Source organism: Halichoeres trimaculatus, unplaced genomic scaffold (genome assembly GCF_033239565.1).
Source record: "Halichoeres trimaculatus isolate MK-OKI-2021-1 unplaced genomic scaffold, fHalTri1.1 fHalTri1_scaffold_12, whole genome shotgun sequence".
In the NCBI taxonomy this organism is placed as follows: domain Eukaryota; kingdom Metazoa; phylum Chordata; class Actinopteri; order Labriformes; family Labridae; genus Halichoeres; species Halichoeres trimaculatus.
The window spans coordinates 32,359,942-32,383,893 of record NW_027437190.1 but is presented as its reverse complement, the minus strand read 5'-3'; the positions used below and the strand labels follow the sequence as shown (position 1 = coordinate 32,383,893).

At 42.6% G+C, this 23,952-nt stretch overlaps 2 protein-coding genes across 6 annotated transcripts in view; one reads left to right on the top strand and one right to left on the bottom strand.

Annotated features, from left to right (window-relative positions):
- cpne4a (copine IVa) overlaps positions 1–9,428 on the bottom strand; it is a 53,039-nt gene extending 43,611 nt beyond the window's left edge. For both annotated transcript variants that reach the window (XR_012599350.1, XM_074683315.1), the window contains exons 1-2: positions 9,235–9,428; positions 534–725 (exon numbers count right to left, since the gene is read on the bottom strand). Coding sequence is in view for 1 of the 2 variants with exons in the window: in XM_074683315.1 (XP_074539416.1) it covers positions 534–704 (171 nt within the window). In the remaining variant the exon portion in view is untranslated. The remainder of the gene's footprint in view (positions 1–533; positions 726–9,234) is intronic.
- An 867-nt stretch (positions 9,429–10,295) lies between these two features.
- Positions 10,296–23,841, top strand: cmtm6 (CKLF-like MARVEL transmembrane domain containing 6). Of its 4 annotated transcripts, none has more exons than XM_074684418.1 (5): positions 10,296–10,420; positions 11,270–11,393; positions 17,896–18,072; positions 20,212–20,310; positions 20,466–23,841. In XM_074684418.1, exons 2-5 carry the CDS (start codon positions 11,277–11,279, stop codon positions 20,643–20,645), a joined length of 573 nt encoding a protein of 190 aa, XP_074540519.1. In that variant the 5' UTR covers positions 10,296–10,420; positions 11,270–11,276; the 3' UTR covers positions 20,646–23,841. The 4 variants fall into 4 exon arrangements, with proteins under 4 accessions (XP_074540519.1, XP_074540517.1, XP_074540520.1 ...); XM_074684416.1 differs by lacking the exon at positions 10,296–10,420 and adding an exon at positions 10,452–10,819; XM_074684419.1 differs by lacking the exon at positions 10,296–10,420 and adding an exon at positions 10,453–10,782.
- Positions 23,842–23,952: the final 111 nt, after the last annotated feature.

Below are 23,952 nucleotides of genomic sequence, written 5' to 3'. Positions count from 1 at the left end.
TAATGAAACAGAAATATAAAGTCAGTAAAACAAAAACAGAGGACTGAAAAGACACAGAGGGAGTAATACAGAAATAATTGTGGTCTGTTATTTATCCCCCCCACTGATGCTAACAGTTAGCTTAATTAGCTTCTTTTATGCAGCAGCTCTTTCTCTCTCAGCTGGTGTTGTAACAGGACACATTCACTAACCGTAGGAAACTTCAGCTTCAGGCCCAGACGCAGATGTTCACATCATGTATCGCCAGGAGCAGCTATGAGTTAGGACGAACAGGAAATAAAAGCTGCTCTTCTTCATTTCTGTGTTTATCTACAGCCTACTGCAGGGCGCTTTAATGGGCCAGGTTTTTATCCAATGTTTCGTGTTACTGCAAAAACAAACCCCGACTGTCAGCACGACACCAGCACAGAGTCCAGCCAGGAGCTGGGACTGAACCAGGAAGATAATCTGGCTTCAATCCCAGGCGCCACGTCAAATATTCAGCTGGTGTTCAAGCCTCTAAACACTGAGCCTCAAACATTCTCTGGACCTACCTCCATCCACTGGCCGTGGGACTTCATCTTGATGACCACGCAGGGATCAGGTTTGGACAGGGCGTCTCGGTCCGAGATCCCCTTACAGGTGAGCCGTAGCTCTACCTTGGTGAGACACGGGCTGCTGAACAGGCCCAGAGAGTTCGCCGCCGACTCGTAGATGTCACTCATGGTGGAGGCGGGACAGGAAGTCTGTAGGAAGGTAGAGGACAGGTAAGATCACATATCTGTCAATCATTCATCAAAGGGGTTCAGAAGGTGGTTTATGTTGTCAGAGGACACATGAGATCAGACCTAAAGAGCAAACATCATAAGTGGTAATGAGGGAGCAGATATCAGCCCTGGTCACATCAGCCAAGATCACATCAGTCTAGGTAACAGAGATGTAAACATAAGTTGAGGTCACAACAGCCTAATCTACATCAGCGTAGGTCATGTCAGCTGAGGTCACATCAACCAAGGCCACATCAGTCCAGGTCACACCAGCCAAGGTCACATCAACTAAGGTCACATCAGCCCAGGTCCCAAAGTCTCATCAACCAAGGTCACATCAACTAAGGTCACATCAGCCCAGGTCCCCAAGTCTCATCAACTAAGGCCACATCAGCCCAGGTCCCCAAGATCACACCAACTAAGGCCACATCAGCTGAGGTCACACCCACCCAGGTCCCAACAACTAAGGCCACATCAGCCCAGGTCCCTAAGTCTTACCAACTAAGGCCACATCAGCCCATGTCCCCAAGTCTAACCGACTTAGGCCACATCAGCCTAGGTCACATCAACTCAGGCCACATCAGCCTAGGTCACATCAACTAAGACTACATCAGCCCAGGTCCCCAAGCCACATCAACTAAGGCCACATCAGTCGAGGTCACATCAACTAAGGCCAAATTAGCCCAGGTCCCCAAGCCACATCAACTAAGGCCACATCAGTCAAGGTCACACCTGCCCAGGTCCCATCAACTAAGGCCACATCAGCCTAGGTCACATCAACTAAGGCCAAATTAGCCCAGGTCCCCAAGTCACATTAACTAAGGCCACATCAGTCGAGGTCACATCAACTAAGGCCAAATTAGCCCAGGTCCCCAAGCCACATCAACTAAGGCCACATCAGTCGAGGTCACACCTGCCCAGGTCCAATCAACTAGGACCACATCAGCCATGTCTCATCAAGTAAGGCCACATCAGCCTAGGTCACATTTGCTTCAGGTCACATCAACCAAGGTCTTAAACATCCCAGGTCCCATCAATAAACGCCAAAACAGCCCAGGTCACATCAACTTAGGCCACATCAGCCTAGGTCCCATCAACTGAGGCCACATTAAACCAGGTTCCAGGTCATATTAACTAAGGCCACATCAGCCTAGGTCACATCAACTAAGGTCACATCACTAAGGCCACATCAGCCCTGGTAACATCAGCAGAGGTCACATTGACCTAGCCTAATCAGCACAGGTCACCAGGTCCCAACAACTAAGGCCACATCAGCCTATGTCACATTGGCCTCAGGTCACATCAGCCCAGGTCACATTAGCCAAGGTCACTTCAACTGAGGCCACATCAACTAAGGAAACATCAGCTCAGGTCACATAAACTTAGGCAACACCAGCCCAGGTCCCTAAGTCAGATCTACTGAGGCCTCATCAGCCTAGGTCACACCCACCCAGTTCTCATCAACTAAGGCCACATCAGCCTCGGTCACATCAACTAAGGCCAAATCAGCCCAGGTCCCCAAGTCATATCTACTAAGGCCACATCAGTCAAGGTCACACCCGCCCAGGTCCCATCAACTAAAGCCACATCAGCCTCGGTCACATTGGCTTTAGGTCCCATTAACCAAGGCCAAAACAGCCCAGGTCACACCTGCCCAGGTCACATCAACTAAGGCCACACCAGCCCAGGTCGCACCTGCCCGGGTCACATCAGTTGAGGTCACATTAGTAATGCAACCTTATCCTAGGTCACATTAACCAAGGCCACATCAGCCCATGTCCCATCAGCCAAGGTTACATGGAGCAGTCGTGTTCATATCATGGCTTGTCTCCCCTACCTTGTCTTCCAGTCTTTTTCCTTACAGTTAAGGCACTTTTTGGATTTAAGAGTTTTCTTAAGAGTTTTGGATTTCCACTTTCTGGGCTCCTGTTTTGTTAAGTGAAGTGTTTTTTTTAATCTAAACTCAGGTCCACTTCTCCTGTTTACTGCAGAATTGTCACAGTTTGTCACGGTCCTGCATATTAAACTCTGAGTGAGACGTTTCTCGGCTTCATCGTCTCTGATAAAAACTGTAACCTGACAGGAAATAATTTCTGCTGCCTCAGTACCAAACCATCTCCTCCTCCACCACTCATGCCTCCATCACCTCCTCCCTCCATTATCTGTCTACAGAGCTCAGTTCATCTGATTAACGCCGGCTGTGGTCTCAGTAATGCACTCCACAGGAGGAAGTTACAGATTTCATCCCGTAAAGACATCCTGCAGGCTCGAGTTACAGAGAGGAGAGGAGGGAGGGGAGGGGAAGGTTATGGAGGTTAAAAACAGACTTCAGATGGCCTTATCATCTCTGATCAAACACACCAAGCGTTAAAGAACATTAATTCCTCTTTGTGGTGGAAATTGGTCAAATCCTCCATCAGTCAGAGGTCAGTCTGCTGGAGTTTAGCTCTCGGCCTCAGGATGGAGCTGAACAGAGCCCTAGTTTGTTCCAGCAACACACCATCATTTTTAGAGGAGTTTAGTGTCCTAAACATGATCCCTGATGGAGCCATCAGGGATCATGTCATGGATGCACTGCTCTGATGACAAGAAGAAACTCTCTGAACCAGAGAATTGACCCTGTGAGATCTGAGAGTCCTAAAGGACCTCCAGGACCTGCAGTCTCGGGGTCAAAGGAGAAAGGATGAACTGTGTCAGCTAGCAGACTGACAGAAAGGTAACAGACAGACAGCCATACTAGCTAGCGGTCTGGGGCCCAGAACTAGATAATAAAATCTGCTGCCACCCACCATTAATGTAATGAGGACCCTGCACTGCAAACAGCTAACACACTGACAGCTAACTAACAGTGAGGTAACAGACAGAAAGCTGTCAAACAGAAAAAAAACAGATAACAAACAGCAATAACAGACAGACAGCTGAAAAACAGAAAGCTAACAAACAGGCGGCTAACAGAAAGACAGCTAATAAACAGAAAGACAGCTAACAAACAGTAGAACAGCAAACAAACAGACAGGTAATAGGCAGCTATAAAAAAAAAAGCTAAGAGATAGCTAACAGACAGACAGCCACCAGACACTTAATAGACAGGAAGCTTACAGACAGACAGCTTACAAATAGATAGCTAACTGACAGGAAGCTAACAGACAGACACACAGAGAGACAACAGACAGCTAAAAAACAGCTGGCTAACAGACAGAAAGAAAGCTAACAAACAGACAGCTTACAGACAAGTAGCCGGGAAAAAAGGAAGCTAACGGGCAGTTTACGAACAGCCAACAATTTTCAGACAAAAAGCTAACAGACAGAAAGCTAACAAACAGCAACTATCAGATAGAAGCTATCAGACAGCTAACAGAAGAACGCTAAGAAACACACACAGAAAGACAGCTAACAGTCAGACAGCTTACAGACAGAAGGCTAACAAACATACAGCTAAAATAAACAGCTAGCTGTCAGACAAAAAGAATGCTAACAGACAAAAAAAAAACAGCCAGCTGACAAATAGAATGCTAACAGACAAAAAAAACAGCCAGCTGACAAATAGAATGCTAACAGACAAAAAAAAACAGCCAGCTAACAAATAGAAGGGTAACAGACAGATGGCTAACAGACAAACAGCTAACAGAGTTTACAGACAAAAAGCTTACAGAAAGCTAACAAACAGACAGAGCTAACAGACAGACAGACAGCCAAACCAAACTGACAGACAGCTAATAAACAGATGGCTAACAGACAGAAAGCTAAAAGAGACCACAGACAGAAAGGTTACAGACAGCTAGCAAGAAGACAAACAGCTGACAGACAGACAGCCAAACCAGACTGACAGACAGCTAATAAACAAACAGCTAGCAGACAGACAGCTAGCATACAGACAGAGCTAACAGACAGCTAACAAACAGACACTTAACAAATAGACAGTTAGCAAAAAGACAGCTAAAAACAGACTTCTAACAGACCAACTGTTGTCTCTTTCTCACGTTAGCTCACTAATTGTTATTTAATCCCAGACTGTGGTTTAATCTGAGTCTGTGGTTATAGTAATGATAATACTTTTTTTAGTAGTTGCTGATACTTGTACGTCTAGTTACTGATAGTTATGGATATACCAACTGTTATGCATTATAGTTACAGTTATGATAAGGTTAACACATAGTTTTAGTTACGTAAAGTTATAGTCATTGGTATGTATAGTCATAGTCATAGTTCTGGTTGTGGTTTTGATTCTCTGTTCTGCAGGGATCATAGATTTGGGGGCTGAGCTCAGCAGGTGGATGCTGGGTGGAGGCGTGCAGCATCTTAGCTTCCAGCAGCTTCAGCAGCTCCCAGCAGCTCCCAGCAGCTCAGTCAAGCGGGAGATGAAACCTTGCAGCAGCTGAGGCCGGCTGCACAGCGACATCCAACAGATTAAAGAGCTGCTCATTGAAATCACATCACACAGATTCCCGTCCAGCTACAACAGAGTCAATAATTCATGTCATTCAGATGCTCTCTGCACGCTGTCTCTGCATGCTAACAGCAGACGTTTCTGGGTGAGGGGTGCGTTACAGCTCAATGGAAGAACAAAATAACAACAACAAAAAGAGCAACAAAAAAATAACAAAAATAACAAATCAACACAACAACACCATCAACAAGACAGGGATGAGAGACGATAGAGACAGAGGGATCACACATGAGATCAGCAAAGACACAAATCCTCCTGCTTTTTCCTCAGGGGGAGCCAAAATCAACTCAGACCAAACACTCCTCCCTGGAGCTTTAATTAGGATAGTGATTTTAGCATCACAGATGCTAGTTACAGCCTCAGCCAATAAAGATCGATTCAGGGAAGTGGATCAACATGGATCAGAGTCCTGAACATCAGGACACATACATTTTTTGTTTTTAGTTAAATAAAAGAATAAAAGAAGGATCAACAGGAAGTGTAAAAAAAAAAGAGAGAAGAAGGGTCAACAGGAAGTGTAAATACCAGAGGACAGTTCAACAAGAAGTGTAGAGAAAGGATGTAACTAGGGAAAGGATCAAGAGGAAATTTTTAAAACAAAGGAAGAATCAACAGGAAGTGAAAATAAAATAGAAAAAAATCAACTGGAAGTGTAAAAACAGAGGAAGGATAAGAGAATAAGGATTAACAGGAAGTGTTAAAAAGAGATTAAGCATCAACAGGAAGTGTAAAAACAAAAAGAGGAAGGATTAACAGGACGTATACAGAAGAGAAGAAGGTTCAACAGGAAGTGTAAATAACTAAGGTCAGTTCAACAAGAAGTGTATAAACTAGAGAAAGGATCAGGAGAAAATTTTAAAAACAAAGGAAGAATCAACAGGAAGTGTAAAAAACAGAGGAAGGATAAGAGAATAAGGATTACCGGGAAGTGTAAAGAAGAGATGAAGCATTGACAGGAAGCATAGAGAAGAGAAGAGAAGAGAAGAGAAGAGAAGAGAAGAGAAGAGAAGAGAAGAGAAGAGAAGAGAAGAGAAGAGAAGAGAAGAGAAGAGAAGAGAAGAGAAGAAAGGTCAACAGGAAGTGTTAAAAAGAGATTAAGCATCAACAGGAAGTGTAAATAACAAAGGAAGGCCCAAAAAGAAACATATATAACAGAGGAAAGATCAAAAGGTATTATAAAAACAAAGGAAGGATCAACAGGAAGTGCAAAGATGAAGAGGAAGCATCAACGGTAAACGTAAATAACATAGACTGAGAAACTAGTCGCCCCCTGCTGGATATCAGAGGAAATGCAGGCTCGATGTCTACATCCCTACACTCCCCAGGTAGTGTTCCTGTACTTCAGCAGTTTTCTACTCCCTCATCCTGTCAGAACACATGAAGACACGTTAGTTTCATCCAAAACTACACTACCCATGATCCTCAGCAGCTGTTGCCATAGAGACAGCTCCAGCAGAGCTGTGGAATGGAAATCTGTGTTTCCTGAGAGAGAAACACGGAGCTGTGTGATCAGCTGCTGGTTCACAGTCTGATGTTACTGTCACACATAGTCACTGTTATCATCAAAACACACACACACACACACACACACACACACACACACACACACACACACACATAGTAGTGTCACTGTGTGTCTCAGCTTGTGTTTATTGCCTCCATCCTGACATAGAGTGAATAAAGTTAAAATCTTCAGAGTGAATTTTACACGCTGATTTTGGTTTCAGGACTCAGGGTGTTAGTCTGGATCAGATCTGCAGGTTTATCTGCTCCTCGCTCTGTTATCTGACTGTCACACACCACTTTCTACATCTCCCCAGCTTTTATCGCTGCTCCTCATCTGTCTGCTCACACTCTGTGAAAATGAGCCAAACTCCAGGTAAAGACTTTTATCTTCTTCTGGTTTCCTCCTTGGTTTGAGTCCTGAAGTCCTCCTGAAGGAGAGTGTTCCCCAGACCCTTAACCAAAACCCACCAAAACTAGACACAGAGTCATAAAAATCACTGCTGAAAAACAAAGCCTTAAAACATGCAGTTCCACAAAAGTCCACTAGAGGCTGTCTCCAGCAGTGAGCCAGTCTCCATAGAGCGCTATGTTAAGATAAACTGCAGTTCCCTGAGTGCCCACTAGAGGCAGTCTCCTGAGTGTGTTATGGGTAAATTATTTCTGCAGTGTGTTTTCAGGAGATGTTTTCTCCCTCTGAGCAGAGACCATCCTTCAGTCAGTTTAAGCACAGTTGATCATCTTTACGTCTCCTGATGGAGTAGGATGAGTATAACCTCTGGTTCTGAATCGTGCAGCTGTTCGTCACCTCCTCGTGTCTGAGTTTTGGAGACTACACCTCCTCAGAGAAGCATCCAGATGAATGTTTGATGAGTTCATATGAAATCATCACTGACTCAGAGACAGAGAGGAGAGTAAAACTGGAGAATAAAACTGAGCCTGTTTTATCTCTGAGCCCAGAATCAATCATTCAGGGTGATAACACTCGGCCTCTACCTGTTCCTACTGTTTTTATCCTGTTTCTAATGTTTTTATCCTGTTTCTAATGTTTTTACCCTGTTCCTATTGTTTTTATCCTGTTTCTAATGTTGTTTTCTTGTTTCTATTGATTTTATCATTACTTTGTCCCGAAAAGACAAATCTGTGTTCAAATTCAAAACTAAACATTTTTTCATAAATAACCAAAACCCTTCTAAGACCAGGCTTAAATGATTTCAGACCAGAGCTCAAACAGACATGGCTGCCCATGTGAAGATATGAATGAATGATTAAAACATAAATGGATGGATTGATGATTGGATGGGTGGGTGGATGAATGACAGGTATATAAATAAATGGATGGACATATTGGTTGGATGAATAAATGCATGAATGAATGAATGAATGAATGAATGAATGAATGAATGAATGTATGAATGAATGAATGAATGAATGAATGGGGTAAAGGGGTATTGATGGATTAAAGATCAATGAGTGGATTGATGAATCGATGAATGAATGAATGAATGAATGAATGAATGAATGAAAAAAGATTAATGGATGTATAGATTTATGAATGAATGAATGAATGAATGAATGGGGTTTGGGGGTCTTAATGGGTTGTAAATGATTGAATGAATGAATGGATGAAGGAATGAAGTATGGTGTATTGATGGATTGATGGATTGATGGATTGATGGATCAATGGGTCAATGGATCAATAGATGAATGAATGAATGAATGAATGAATGAATGAATGAATATGGCTGTTGATGGATTGATGAATCAATATATGAATGAATGAATGAATGAATGAATGAATGAATGAATGAATGAATTGATTAATATGGCTATTGGGGGATTGATGAATCAAAATCGAATGAATAAATGAATGAATGAATGAATGAATGAATGAATGAATGAATGAATGAATGAATGAATGAGTGAAAGGGGTTTGGTTGGATGTTTCAATATATGAACAGATAAATGCATGAATGGATGTATTGATTGAAGGATGAGTGAATGAATGAATGAATGAATGAATGAATGAATGAATGAATGAATGAATGGGTTACCGATGGATGGATGAATGCGGTACAGATGGATGAATGAACGAATAAACTGATAAATACATAAATTGACAGAGAAATGCATGAATGCATGAATGAATGAATGAATTCATCAATGAACGAACCATTTAATTAATCAGCGGTTGGACACAGAACATATAAAAAATAAAAGTTAAAACTGAATGAAATACTTTCAGAATTTTTCATCTTGAATCCTAAAAAAATCAAAGAAAGAAAATTTCCTCACTCCTCTGCTGTTTTTGTCAAACCCTTCAAAACTTTAAAATACAACAACAGACAAATCTCTTCATGTTCATTTATCTGAACCAGAAAAAGCTGCAGCAGTGTCATATTCAGTCAGTCCATCATGCGATGGGAGCCAGACCTGTAAAGTCTCTAAACCAGCACCTGTGAGGGACTCCAGGTGAGACCCTGACAGAAGAGGGGTGAGGTAAGCTCACATCTTCCCAACACAGAGACTCAGACTCACCTGATCACAGGAACATGAAGACGCAGCTCCAGGCGCAGAAAAGCATCAGAAAGTTTCCAAACCGGCTCTCACACTGAACCCAGACCAGCTCACACACTGAACCCAGACCAGCTCACACACTCACACACACACCTTCATCCTCCTCGATCTGCTGTGGCTGCTGGAGAGCCTCTACACCCTCCAGCCACTCACACGCCTTTATAGCGGGGGAAGCCTCACAAGAGGGGGAGAGGAGGAGGGGAGGGGAGGAGAGGAGGAGGGGGGCAGGGGGTGGAAGAGGAGGGGAGGCTGTGAGGAGAGTGGGCTGCAGCACCCCCAGCAGGCTGAACACAGTCAGTACAGGCTGGGATCAGAGAGACAGAGGCGTTCCCTCCTCAGCACCAAACCCTGATCAGTTCCTCTGGTGGAGGGGGTCTTACAAAACCTGTCAGAGACCATCAGACTGCCCCCAAACAACCTGTGTGTGTGTGTGTGTGTGTGTGTGTGTGTGTGTGTGTGTGTGTGTGTGTATGTGTGTGTGTGTGTGTGTGTGTGTGTGTTGTTACATTTATAATATGAGCTTTATTTTCACTTATTATGAGAAATCTGTGAGTTTGAACTGAACTCCCATATTTCCAGCTGCCCCTAAACGCACCGCAGAGAGACACCCATATGTTCAGTACAGTGTGTAGTTCAGGTACTGCGTTAATTATCAGTAAATTAGAGTCCATAAAACCGGAAGTTGCCGTTGATTCAGACTGCAGTGCACACTCCTACCTACTTCTGTGAATTTATTTTTTATTTTTTATTTTTATTTATTCTCTAAAATCAAAATTTTGGCATCCGGATTTTAGCTGCGATAAATTTAAAGACTTTCTGATATTTTTTTTGTTGTAAAATATTTAACCATTCAAAGAGCTGCGAACATAAAAACAAATTTTAAAAGAGAACTACACTGAAAAACCTAAATCATTTTAAATTAAAACGTTTTATTATTATAATTTTTATTTAAATTTGATTATCATTTTTTTTAAATAACTTTATTTTGAAAAGTTACACCGGAAGCCTCGTGTTCTTTGTCTACCTTGCCGAACTGAAGGCCTGAGATAAGTTGCGGAAGCAGAGAGTGAGCAGACACAAAGCGCACTGAGGAGTTTGAACTTCGCTCAGAAACTTCATTTTTCTGACCCTGAGGATACCTGAACAGGTGGGTTTCATCTCCCTATCTGTCACGTGTTTTGACGTGAACGCGCGAACTTTCTTCTCTGTTTGGCGGGAATTATTCTGAGTTTAGGCCAAAGTTTCAGGTTGATGACGATCCTAGGAGCGCACGGAGGAAACGGGACACACCGAACTCCCTTTGAAATCTGACCCATTTACGCATTCAACGAACTTTCAATAAAACACAGACAACTCATCGTATAGATGACGTCATTGTTTGCAAGAACACATCCTCTTCAGTTCGGCATGCATCAAACCGGATAACTTTAACACCGTCAGTCAGTTTCATCTGAGAGGGAAAGTCCCTTTACGTCCCTCCTGGAGTTTCTCCTGTGCAGCGCTGAGCAGGTGAAAGTTGTTAAATGACTGTTCCAGAACGAGACAGGTGAGACACGGTGGGTGAAACACGCGCCGAATCAGAGAAAACACACCTGAGGTGGTGAGGAAGCGGTGAGCCTGCATGTCTGGATGTTGTGTCGGAATTTAAGGATAGATATCTTTAAATCCACCAACTTTTAAATGGAGTTCGGTGCAGCACAGGAAAAGGCCATCAGGGGACAGGTGATCATCCATTGTTTATTCACTTTGATAAGAGGCTGTAATGACCTTTGTGTGTGTGCACACCTGCTTGCTACCTGCGCGTACCTGTACTTTCACTTTCACTCTCCGCTCAGGAAAACCCCTGAACCCAGAGTCAGGTTAGAGACAGGAGAGAGATTCAAAGTGTTTGAACCAGTTTTTTTTTCTCTGGAACAGATACACCTGCAGCTCTAAAAACCTCTGTTTTTTTATCTTGTGTGTGTGTGTGTGTGTGTGTGTGTGTGTGTGTGTCCAGCTCCATCATGGCCACCACACCAGTCTACTCACCCACCACGGTGTCAGACCCCAAGTCCTCCTGGTGCATGGTCCCCTCTGAACACCTGGATATAATTCGCTTTGGGATCAAAGTCTGTGAAGTGGTGAGTTCAAGGCCCCTCTGATTTTCCACCGCTATCTCTGTCTTTCCCTCTCAATTTAAATCAGGGTGTCCGCGGGGTCTTAAAAAGTATTAAAAGTTGATAAATCAGTTGTGGGAAAATTAAGGCCTTTAAAAAGTATCAAAAAGTCTTAATCCTAATGTTATGATTAAAAAGTATCCATGGGTATTTATTTTCCTTCTTGCAACTTTTACAAACTAACCTGACATACCACACAGACAATTCCATATGTCCGCCACGTTAATAGTCCATCTGTTTCAAAAAGGTTTTCAGGGTCTGAACCTTCAAAAATAACCACACCCGGTGATTGGACGATCATTCTGCTCGTCACACTCATCACAGACCAGCGTGAGGATCTGGAAAAAGCTTTAGCATCTCAAAATGTTTCACTCTAGATCATCAGAGTTTCTCAAGCCTCCTGAGAAAATTTCTCGGACCTGGGATTTTGGATTCTTACGATTCAGAGAAAGCCTCCCCCAGATTCTCCTGATCTCAGTTGTTTTGGAACAAATTTTCTTTGTTCAAATCACTTTTTTACTGGATACAACGTAATGAGATAAGGTATTTATCAGCACAGTTACATAGCACTGTTGTCAGAGACGCTACAACAAGCAAAGTTGTAATTTTGTGAGGCGCGGGCTATACGTAGCGCTAGCGGCCCAACATATCCGTAGGCTAATGTGACGACAAACTCAGTTTGTACAGTAGTTTAGTAGCTGTCCGTATGTATTTTATGCAAGTTGGCCTTAAATAACTGTTACATGTTGTGGTTATGGGAATGTCAATTAACCTGCCTTTAGTTTCATTTATACTTTCAAGCTTTATTCCTTCTCAGCTAACATAATTTGTGTTCAAATGAAAACTACAGTCATCAAAGATCGGTTGCTAACAGCAGCTTAAAGTCGCGGTAAGGTCTCGAGACTTTTTGAAAGGTTTTTAAAAAAGTCTTAACCTCAGGATTTCAGCATATGCCCTGTAAATCAAAAAACTTTATTCAGACCAGTGTTTCCTGTGACCCCTCAGCTTCACGTTAGACCTGCAGACTCATAGAGGACAGGTGGGGCTGCAACATGAAGAGGTCACATGACCTCCAACTCTGCTGTTCTTCATGTGAGACCTCCTGATGGTTTCAGGACAGATTCACTGAAGAAGTCTGTGCAGGTTTATGCAAGCCTCTGTGGGTCTCTGTGACCTTTCCTAAAGATCAGACTCCTGTTTTTAGTGGAGGAAGTGTCCCTGGTCCCTCCCTCTGGCCCCTGGTCTTTGTCCTCACATGTGTGTTTCCAGTTATCACAGGAAACAGTCGTCTCTGTGATTCTGATAAAACTTTTAAAGCTGACGAATATGAAGCTTCCACCTTTACTTCCTGTCTGCTGAGGCCTTCTGCACATGCTCAGTAGTTCTTTCTGTTTGGTTCAACACTCAAAATCGTTAAAACAACTCAAATAAACATGTGATGTAAAAATCTCAAACCTGTTTGTGCTGACCTTTGTTGGAGAGCTGTTCCTGATCTGGTCCCTGTATTTACCTGCGCACAGAGTGGCACACCTTTGTTTCCTGTTTTCAGGAATAACCGAAGTGAGGACATGGGCTCAGAGGTGTGTTCAGGTTTTTGAGTGTGTTTCAGTCCAGGTGTGAAGCTGAATGGGCTCCACAGACTGTTGTTAGTGTTACAGAACATTTGAACCATGGCTGCTCTGAACGCAGCTTTCTGATGTTATTTCTTTCCACGCTCTTGTCCAAAATATTTCCACACTTAGAGTAGGGTACCTTTCACATTTATAACATTACGGTACCATTGTCTGGTTCCTGGCAGTCGGTACCGGCACTCAACGGTACCAATGTGCTAAAAATATCAATTTTTTACATAAAAAATATACAAATTTTTTGATTTAACACATTTATTCTTAAGTATACAACCTTGTAATGCTGTGTTAATGTCCAGCATGGAAAATCGCCTATTCTTACACTTCCCCACAGTAACAAGGATGCATTCAGGTACCTAAACATGGTACCTTTTGATTTTATGTGAATCCGTACTCGGTACTTTTGACAGAACTCGATAAAAGTATCTAATTCGGTACCCATCCCTATCAACACTGCAGACATGTTAGACTTGAGGTCCCTGTTTCTAACGTAAAACTGTGCTGTGATTGGCTGTTTCTGCCTTATGAGCTGCGTGTCCCTTCAGGGCCCCTGTAGACTGCTGTAAAGCAGCGATTGTTGCTGTGATGTGTCTGTAGTTCTCCAGCAGTGTTTGTTTGTTTCTGTTCAGGGTCAGAAAACTCAGCCGCTCGTGTGTTTGAGTTTAGATCACTGATTGTTTAGAAGTGCTCTGATGGGCCCTGAGACCTGGATCAGGACGCCCCTCATGGTAACTCAGCCATCCTGACTCTGATCAGCAGGTTTTTGTTTCTTTCTTTGGGTTTCAACTGGACAGACGTCTCAGTTTGACCGTTGATGGAGATGTCAGTGACGAGAGGCTCTCTGTACGCAGTCAGCAGGAGAAACAGATCCTCCTCATCCTCTTGGTTTGAAAGAAGCCTCTGAGGAACAGACTGTTTACAGTGAAACTGAGGGCGTATCCAGACCTGGACTGTTTCGTCCACTTTAAACGGACCAGGGTTCGTTTCCCACGCTGGTGCAGACTTTTTATGCAGGTGTGAATAGACACAAACGAACCCTGGTGCGGACCAAACAACGGGACCAAGACCCACTTTTTGAGGTGGTTTGTGGTTTTCTGGTGCAGGTCTGAATACAAACCAAGGTCCATCCGAACTAAATACAGGATACATGCGCCTTTTGGGCCTATAAAGCCACCGTAACCTAACCATCTTTGTTCATACCTGATCCTCCGTCTTCTGTTTAGCCACGCTGTTGCTGGCATGTTGTGGGTCAGGACACGCAGAGCATAGCGTCTCCTTGCTGTGCGCATTCGTCTTCCTGTTCCTAAATTGTAAACGGTGTTGTTAAGCCTGCTTTGAAGGAGCTGCTCTTGAAACTGAAAATGATTTAGCAGCTCTAATAAGAGCACAAACACATGTTTACCTCCATTTCTGGGTCTGTATTCTGATCGTCACACATGTGGATGTGTTTACAGAATATAGTCCACTTACAAAAAGTACAATCTGAATACCAACCACACCAAATGAAAAAAATAAAGTTAGCTTTTGGTCCGGACCAAACAAGTGGACCAAAGGACTTTTCTGGTCTGAATACAGCCTGAGACTCACTACCAACCCATCAACGTGTGCTTCTCTGGTGATGAACCATCAGAGTTTATGTGCAGACCGATCTAAAGGGGAGGATCAGATCTGAGTGTAAACAACGCAGCGTAGAGAAACAGGAAGTGTGAGCAAGAAGACGTTAACGGCCTGCAGCTGATTGGGGGCAGTTGGTCCCAGAGGTCGATCCAGTTTGTACATTTAGAGGTTTATTATCTGACAACAATAAATGAAAGTGATGAACTCAGTGATCTGGAAGAAATGATCTTTTTGAATTTAACTTAAAAACATCCAGATGACAGGAAGCTGAACACCTGTGGTCTCTGAGGACCTGACGGTCTGAAGACCACAAAGACTCAGTCATCCTCACACAGCTGGAGGCCAAAGGTCTGACCAGGAGGAGCACATGGCGCTCATGTTGGGACTACTTTCAGCCCAGTGTGGATCCACGAGACAATTTTAAGAATGTGGACTGTGTGTGTGATTGTGTGTGTGATTGTGTGTGTGTGGCCCCTCTGCCTCCTCCTCAGGAAGCAGCAGATGTGGAAGTGAAAGTCCTCTGAGCTGTCGTTAGCAGATCTCAGAGCTGCTGTTGCAACAAGATCCTGACAGCTGTGGGGGAGCGGAGCTGAAAGAGGATGTTTACGGGGGGGTTGCCTCCATGTGTGAGGACATGAGTGGGGACACGGGGCCTCTGTGGTCTTATTAAGAAACTTCATCCGTGCTCCTGAAGTTCTGCTCCTGCTGCTGACTCACGGGACCAAGAGGAAGAAGAGATTCTGCAGAAAACCTCCAAAAACACCCCCCGAGTTACGAGTTATGAGTTTCCCCCCTCCAGCTTTTAGAGATCGGACATAAAGTTTGTTAATTTGACTCTAAATGAATTGCTCAAAATCAGGAATTCAGTCAGTCTGCAGCTGTCTGATCGACCTGCAGTGTGTGTTTCTTCATTTAATCACCTGAACAGCTGATCTGAGAGCTCGCTGCAGGAAGGGAGCTGGATGAAGGTGTCAGAAAAGATCCAGACGTTCAGGTGTTAATGAGCAGCAGGAGGCTTAAGTCTTTCAGGGGAATCTAACACCAGCGTGCTAATTGTGTGAAATACTCAGAGAGGAGCTCAAAGAGGATCTCAGGACGAAACTAGGGATGGGCACAAGTTCTCAAGTATAATGATTATGTGGCATTAACTAACTGAGACTCATCTAATACTTAGTGGAGAAGCCTTTGTTTGCAATGGCAGCTTCCAGAAGCTTCTTGTATGTTTGAACTAATGGCCCACACTGCTCAGGTGTGATTTTGGCCCATTCCTCTGCACAGATTGTCTTTAAATCTGGAATATTCTTTGGTGCCCTCTGGTGAACCCTTTTCTTTACTTCTTTCCACAAATGTTCAGTTGGATTGAAGTCAGGTGATTGACTAGGCCATTCTATCAGATTGATTTTCTTTTTTGAAACCATTTGAGAGTCAACTTTGCCGTGTGCTTTGGATGGTTGTCCTGCTGGAAGGTCCAGCCACGTCTCATCTTCATCATCCTGGTGGATGGCAGCAGATTCAGATCAAGAATTTCTCCATACATGGCTCCATTCATTGCTCCGTCAGTTATATGAAGTTTGCCAACACCATGAGATGAGAAACAACCCCATGCCATGATGCTTCCACCTCCAAACTTCACTGTTGGTGTAGTGTTTTTTGGCTGATGTGCAGAGCCATTTCTCCTCCAAACATGGTCTGTAGTATGACAGCCCAAAAGTTCAGTTTTGGTCTCATCTGACCAGACAACATTCTCCCAGTATTCTACAGGCTTGTCAAGATGCTGTTCAGCAAACTTTAAACCAGCTTCAACATGCCTTTTCTTGAGGAATGGAGTCTTGCGGGCTGAGTGTCCATAGAGGCCATGGCGATGGAGTGCATTGCCTATTGTTTTCTCTGTAACAATTGTACCTGCTGCCTCCAAGTCTTTCCGGAGCACTTTCAGGGTGGTCCTTGGCTCGTTGAGTACTCTTCTGACTATCTTTCTGACTCCCTGGTCAGAAATATTCAAGGAGCTCCTGTGCGTGGCCTGTTGATGGTAAGGTGGTGCTTCTTCCACTTGTGAATAATGGCCCCAACGGTGCTGACTGGAATATTCAGGAGCTTTGATATAAGTCTGTAACCAGTTCCATTCTGATGCTGAGCAACAATCAGGTTGTGAATGTCTTCGGAGAGCTCTTTGCCTTTACCCATCATGAGGTGTGTGGTATTTAACTGCTTAGTGAAAAACAACCTTTTTTATCGTGATAATTACTGACAGATTTCAGGTGTCAGGTGCATTTCCTTGCCAAAGTATACAGCCTTTCCATGGTGTGTTCAATACTTTTTTCCTGTGTTATCGTACTTAATTCCACATAATCATTATTTATGGACCTGAACGTTGTGATTTCTTTTCATGTGTGGATTATTTGAGTTAAAACCAATGTCTGGTAGAAATTTCGTTTGAATTGCAGCTTTGGAAATACATGTAATGAGAAAACAATTGATGCATTTAATACTTATTTTCAACATCTACAAAAGCAGAAAAAAATGGATGTAAAGACTTTAATTATGGTCTGGGAGAGTTGGGTCCAACACAACCTATTTTTGTTCACAGTTGGGGAAAAAATTAAACTAATCTGTGAGTACTCGACTTTAACTCAAATACAGGAATTACTGAACATCCCATCCCTAGTAGAGACCCAGGTTGAAGCTCAGTGGAGCAGGACTCAAACAGCTGCTCCATGTGACCCCGGAGAGTCTGAGTCTGAGCTGACGTCAGTCCTGAGTTTAACTCTGTGGTTCAAAGTCGGTCTCTGCAGGAAACACAAAAACTGTTTACGAGTCTGAAACCAAAAACTCCTGAAGGAAAACTCAGAGACGTGACCGAGCCCAGTCTGGAGTCTGGTTAACCACAGGATAAAAATACAGAGAGACAGAGAAGACTGCAGGAAACACTCATACATCACATGGTCACGTGACATTAACCCCACCCACTCACACAGAGCGTTTACCTGAGCCTCAGCTGCTGGGATCAGCCCTCAGCTCACCTGAACACTCTGATGGTCTCTACCTGAAGTTTAAACTCAACTTCCAATCCTGATGTTTGATCCTGAAATAGGGATGGGGACCAAATGAGGTGTCTCCTGTTACATAGATACACCTATATAGAGCTATGATTATAGATATGCTCCCTGGTGGTCTCTGGTGGTCTCTGATGGTTCCTGTGTGTGTGTGTGTGTGTCCTGCAGCTGCTCTCCTTCCTGGCCTTCATCCTGGAGGAGGTGGTGTCCAGCTGCATCAGCTGCACCGCTCTCTACTTCTTCGAGTTCCTCAGCTGTACGGCCTTCCTCTTCACCCTGCTGCTCCTCATCCTCCTCTCCACCAGCCTGCACGCCAGAGTGGGCATCAGCTGCTGGCCCCAAGTGGTAAGACCCCCTATCAGGTCTACAAGACCCCCTCTACCAGGATTATAAAAGCCCCTCTATCAGCTTAATAAGACCCCCCTCTGCCAGGTTAATAAGACCCCATATTAGGTTTATAAGACCCCACAACAGGGAAGACCCCTATCAGGTCTATAAGACCCCCTTTACCAGGATTATAAGACCCCTTCTACAGGGTTTGTCAGACCCCTATCAGGTCTATGAGATCCCCTCTACCAGGATTATAAGACCCCCTCTACCAGGTTTGAAAGAACCCTCTATTGGCTTTATATTACCCCCTCAATCAGGTTTATGAGACCCCCTCTAGAAGGTTTGTAAGACCCCATGTCATGTCTATAGCAGTCCCTCTACCAGGTTTATAAGACCCCCTATCAGGTCTATAAGAAACTGTCTACCAGGTCTATCAGACCCCCTCTATAGGCTCTATAAGACTCCCTTAACTGGGTTTATAAGGCCCCGTTTCAGGTCTTTTAGACCCTCTCTACCAGGTTTGTAAGACCCCCTCTACTGGGTTTATAAGACCCTGTGTCAGGTCTGTTAGACCCCCTCTACCAGGTTTGTAAAAGCCCCTCTAATGGCTTTAAAAGACCCTATCAATCAGGTTCATAAGACCCCTATCAGGTCTATAAGACCCCTCAATTAGGTTTATAAGACCCTTGTATCAGGTCTCTAAGACCCCATCCACCAGGTTTGTAAAAGCCCCTCTACCAGGTTTATAAGACCCCTCTACCAGGTTTATAAGACCCCCCCCCCCCCCCCCCCCCCCCAACAGGTAAGAACCTTTTCAGGTCTATAAGACCCTCCTATTATGTCTATAAGATACCATCTACAAGGTTCACAAGACCCCCTATCAGGTCTATATGACCCACTCTACCAGGTTTGTAAAAGCCCCTCTGTTGGCTTTCAAAGACCCCTCAGTCAGGTCTATAGGACCCTTTCTGCCAGGTTTATAAGACCCAGTGACATAAGAACCCCTCCTAGATTTAAAAGACTCTCTATCAAGTCTAAAAACACCTTCTATCAGGTCTATAAGACCCTCTTTATCGTCTTTATAGGAACCCTGTACCAGGTTAGTAAATCCCCCTTTAACACGTGTATAAGACCCCCTACCAGATTGATTAGACCCCCACACCAGGTTTATAGGAGCATTCTACCAGGTTAATTAGACCCCCTCTACCTGGTTTGTTAGACCACCTCTATCGAGTTTATTAGCCTCATCTATCAGGTCCTTAACCCCACCTCCATCAGGTTTACAGGACACCCTCTTTCAGGTTTATAGGCCCCTCAGAGTTAAACAAAAACACTTTTATTTTATAAACCATAATCTGGATGATGTTTTAAAGAAGTGATTGAACATTTTAACTAATTTTAATCCAGTTTTTCTTTTTAACGTCGTCTTAATCTGAACTATCTGTGGATAACAGCATCAGTGTGATGTTCAAACCTCTGTCCACCAGGGGGCAGCAGTGAGTCACACACTGTTAGTTACAGTCAGGGGTTTTACCTCAGACAGAAGAAGGATCAGACTCAGCTCTGTCCTGATCAGGTGATCACAGAGAGTAGAGTCTGTGAATCTCTTAGAATATAATCTGTGTGGATTAAATTTTTAATCTGGATCAAAGAGACTCTTAAATGAAATCATCTGTTTGACAGATTAACTGTAATTAAAGGTAATCTCTTTAACAGATTAATGTTTAAAGGAGGATCATCTTGGATTAAGAGTCTTTATAAATTCAGCTACAGGATGTTAATGTGACGTTCAGGTGACAGCAAAAGAATCAGACACTGGAGCGCTGTGAGTGTTCACTGAGATTAAACAGCTTCAGTTTAAGGCTCAGGAGGAATTACTCAGACGTTACTTTATTGAATCACCTCTTCACCTGTCAGGTAACTCCACCTGTCACCTGCACAGAACTCAGGCACAGATTATTTCTTATTAACGTGTAGAGAAGAGACGGGTTCGTGTCTGCGACTGAGACGAGATAAAAAGTGACTGAAGAGGAATTTTATGATGTCCTGAGAATATTATCAGGATTTTGTATCACATTTTTGAAGATAAGGAGGTCACCATGAAGACAAACCCTGACATTAAATCCTCTTCCTCTTCCTCTTCCTCTTCTGCAGGACTTTGTGTACACCGGCTGCATCGCCTTCTTCTTCCTCATCGCCTCCATCGTTTTTGCGTCAGATAACGGAAAAACAACCGTGGAAAACACTGCTGTGGTGAGCAAACACACACTCTGCAGCTGATAAACACATGCACACACACTTCTCACCTACTCCCTTATTCCTGTCTTTCCTTACCTCCTTCCACTGCCTCCTCTCTCCTCAATCCTCTAACCTTCATATCATCGTTTGTTCCTCCTCTCTTCCTCCAGGCGTTTGGTTTCCTGGCGTCGATTGCGTTCTTCCTTGACTTAGCCTTACAATACAAGAACAGTGGCTTCCCCTTTAAGAAGGATGGGAAACAGGAGCCCAGTAACGGCGGCGTGTCAGCAGCGGCTCCAGCAGAGACGGAGAAACTGAACGCGGTGGCGAACGGGACAGAAGAAGTCTAAATTTCTCGTTCATGCTGCATGCTGAGGTCAGAGATTATTTTACGCACTATTCCTTTAATACGACGACAGAGGGCAGAGCTTCTGTGATCATTGGCCGATCTTTTTAAGAAGTCATTTTAAATCCTGTTTTTTTAGACGTAGTTTCTTCCAGCAGAGGGCGCTGTGTGCTGGATCCTGTTTGAGCAGATTTGAGCAGAAATAAACTTTTGTTGAAGAATGTTTTTGATAAACAGCTGGTTCATTCCTGTCTCCTCAAGTTTGGTGATAATCTGGATTATTTACATTCCTAATACACTGCAAAAAGCTGAAATCTTATCAAGTGTTTTTGTTTCATCTTGTTTTACTTAATATGAGCCAAATTCACCTTATTAGTCCAGAAAAATGTCTTGTTTCAAGTTAATTTAAGACAAAATAAGGTCTGAATTGCTTCTAACAAGTAAAAAACATCTGCCAATGGAAGAAGAGAAATTTGCTAGAAAATTTCCTTGAAACTAGAAAAATGTCTTAATTCAAGTAACTTTTTTCTTGTTCGATTGGCAAATTTTTTTTAAACTTGTTCCAAGCAATTCAGACCTCATTTGTGTTTTTAAATAACTAAAAACAAGGCATTTTTCTGGACTGATCAGGGGAATGTGGCTCATATTAAGGAGGGCTAGAGACCAAACTCTATTGTTATTTACATTTCTGCACTTTTGTTTGTGATTGTTACTGATGAGAGCTCAGTAAGACTTTTAAACATTTTATATGAATGTTTTCACACTCTTTCTTTTTCATTTTATTAAAAAGTGCACTCCACATATTGACATATTTCAGAGGTTGAACCTGAGATTTGGTCTTTTTTACATTTCTGCATTTCATTTTGTGTGACATTTATAGAAGAGAATAGAGGTCGACCGATATGGGTTTTTTGGGGGCCAATGCCGATGCAGATGCTTTCCAAATGTGGGCAGCCGATGCAGATATGCATAGCCGATTTTTCCAATTTGATATTCACGCCGATTGTTAATTAATTATATATTTATCACATTTTAGTGAAACGCAGCAATTTCTGAGCAACTAAAAGAAATCTATTACAACAAGTCGTGTCCAGTCCTCTGAACATTTATTCAGCTTTCAAAACAATGAAATATTTTGTCTGAGTAAACACACAATGTAACAAGCAGTAGTAAACATTCACACTCTTCTTAAAATGTCAAAAAAGAAATTTAAACTTATTAATATAATTTGAACAAAAGTATGTAATGTATCCAAGTGGTTCCACAAGTTTGAGGTGCTCATCTTTTTTGTGCCTGATCAAAAATAGCGTCATTTTATACAACGGATCAAAAATCGGCTTTTTAAAAAAAAAATACGGCCGATGGCCGATAGAGACAAATGTCCAAATATCGGTCGGCCGATATATCGGTCTATCTCCAGAAGAGAATATTATTGATTACACCAGGCCTGTTGTTCTGCAGTGCTTTGCTCCTTTCTCTGACTTCATTCATGGAAATTAATGATAATATTAATACACGTCTACAAGGCTTGAAGTTAAATCAATCAGTCAATATTCTGCTGTGATTGTAGTAGTTAAATAAAGATCAGTCATTTCATTATAACATGTCGGCCTGGCCGACAGAAAAGACTTGTTTATATGTTAACAAAAGTATCCCTTGTTGTGTTGGTTGTGCTATAGAATGGTTTATTGCTTGTGTTACATGTAGAATAGAAACATCCCCCCAAAAATCGCAATTAGATCATTTTCCAAAATCGTTCAGCCGTGATATTAGGTCTACGAAGACGTTTTCCACTGAAAATAAGACAAAAACACTTGACAATATTTCTGTTTTTTGCAGTGTATAATCTCTAAGTCAGGGGTGGCCAACCTGTGGCTCACGAGCCGCATGTGGCTCTTTGCCTTTCAGTGTGTGGCTCTTTGATCCATTCATGAAAATATATATAAAGCTATGAGTAGCGATGTGCTGATTGATCTAAAATATTGATACACTGATGTCAATGTTGGGTTCAGTATTGATCAATGATTGGGTGTACAGGTTGATACTGAAGTTTCAGTTTCTCTTCTCTAGTAGGAAATTTAAACTGACACTGACAAACACAGTAAATCTCGTTTTGAAAATTGGAAATGTTTTGATTTTCATTTTATGTCATTTCGTTTACGGGTGAGGGGAAGTGTGTTTGTAAGACCACAGGTATGATGTGGCTCTCTGTAGCACCACGGTCATTTTTGTGGCTCTTGGTAACTGACTGGTTGGCCACCCCTGCTGTAAGTGGTCTGACCCTGACCTGCTCATCGTTTAGACCCAAAGTCTGACAGGAACCAGAATTTTACAATAAAATAAACCCTGTAAAAGAAGAGAGACACTAAAACCACAGAATCACTAGATAATCTCGTAAATCTGTCAGATTAGATGACAGCGAGCTCTGAGGACTGCCTGAGAAGATTTCTAACGAATGTTGTTGAGTTTTGAAACAATCAGAAGGATTAGAGGTTGATCTATGACAAACAGATTGCGACACAGATCTGTGTGTACCATGTTGGCTCCCTGACCTTTGACCTCCTGGCTGTATCATCCTGCTCTTTAAAGGACGTGTTGGTATCAGGAGCTCTTTATCTGAAGCGTCCTTGTATTAGAGACACACCTGTTAATCTCTCCCCCTGGTGTCTTAAAGCTGCAGTGTGTGTTTGATATTAATGTTGTAAACTCTTTAACTCTGTGTCAAACTGTTCTATATGAAAGATGATCTCTGTGCCTTCTGACTGTAACGCTCCTCTGAATCACTTTAAGTTTTATCGTCTCCTGTTTGATGAAGGAAAGATGCTGTTTGATGAAAAAGCTGATGATTGATGAATGATTAGAAAAAAAGGAGAGCAGATTGGAAATGTAAAATCTTCTCTCTGATGAATAACTCTAATGACTCGAAAAGGATTTCTTCCTTTTATCTGTTCAGGACCAAAGTCAGAATAAATCTTATCAAGAGCTCGGTCTGTTTCTCTGAGTTTCAATTTAATGCCCAGGAAGTGAAGCGGACTGCAAGTTTCAAAAAACAAATTACTCAGACAGGTTTTATTTCTACTTTTATACAAGGATTAAAGTGTAATTTTAAGACCAGTAAAGTCTGTTTTTATATTAAAGATTGAATCTAAACTTTGGGACCAGTAGAGTCTTGTTGAAAGGAGCTTTGTAATGTTTATCTTTCCTTGATGGTTTCTGATGAAGTCCTGTTTTTGTTCTGTGATTTAATAAACAGATTTTTTAAAAACAAACAGGCTCTCTTTCTCTTTTTGTTTTTGAAAGGATTTTATTAC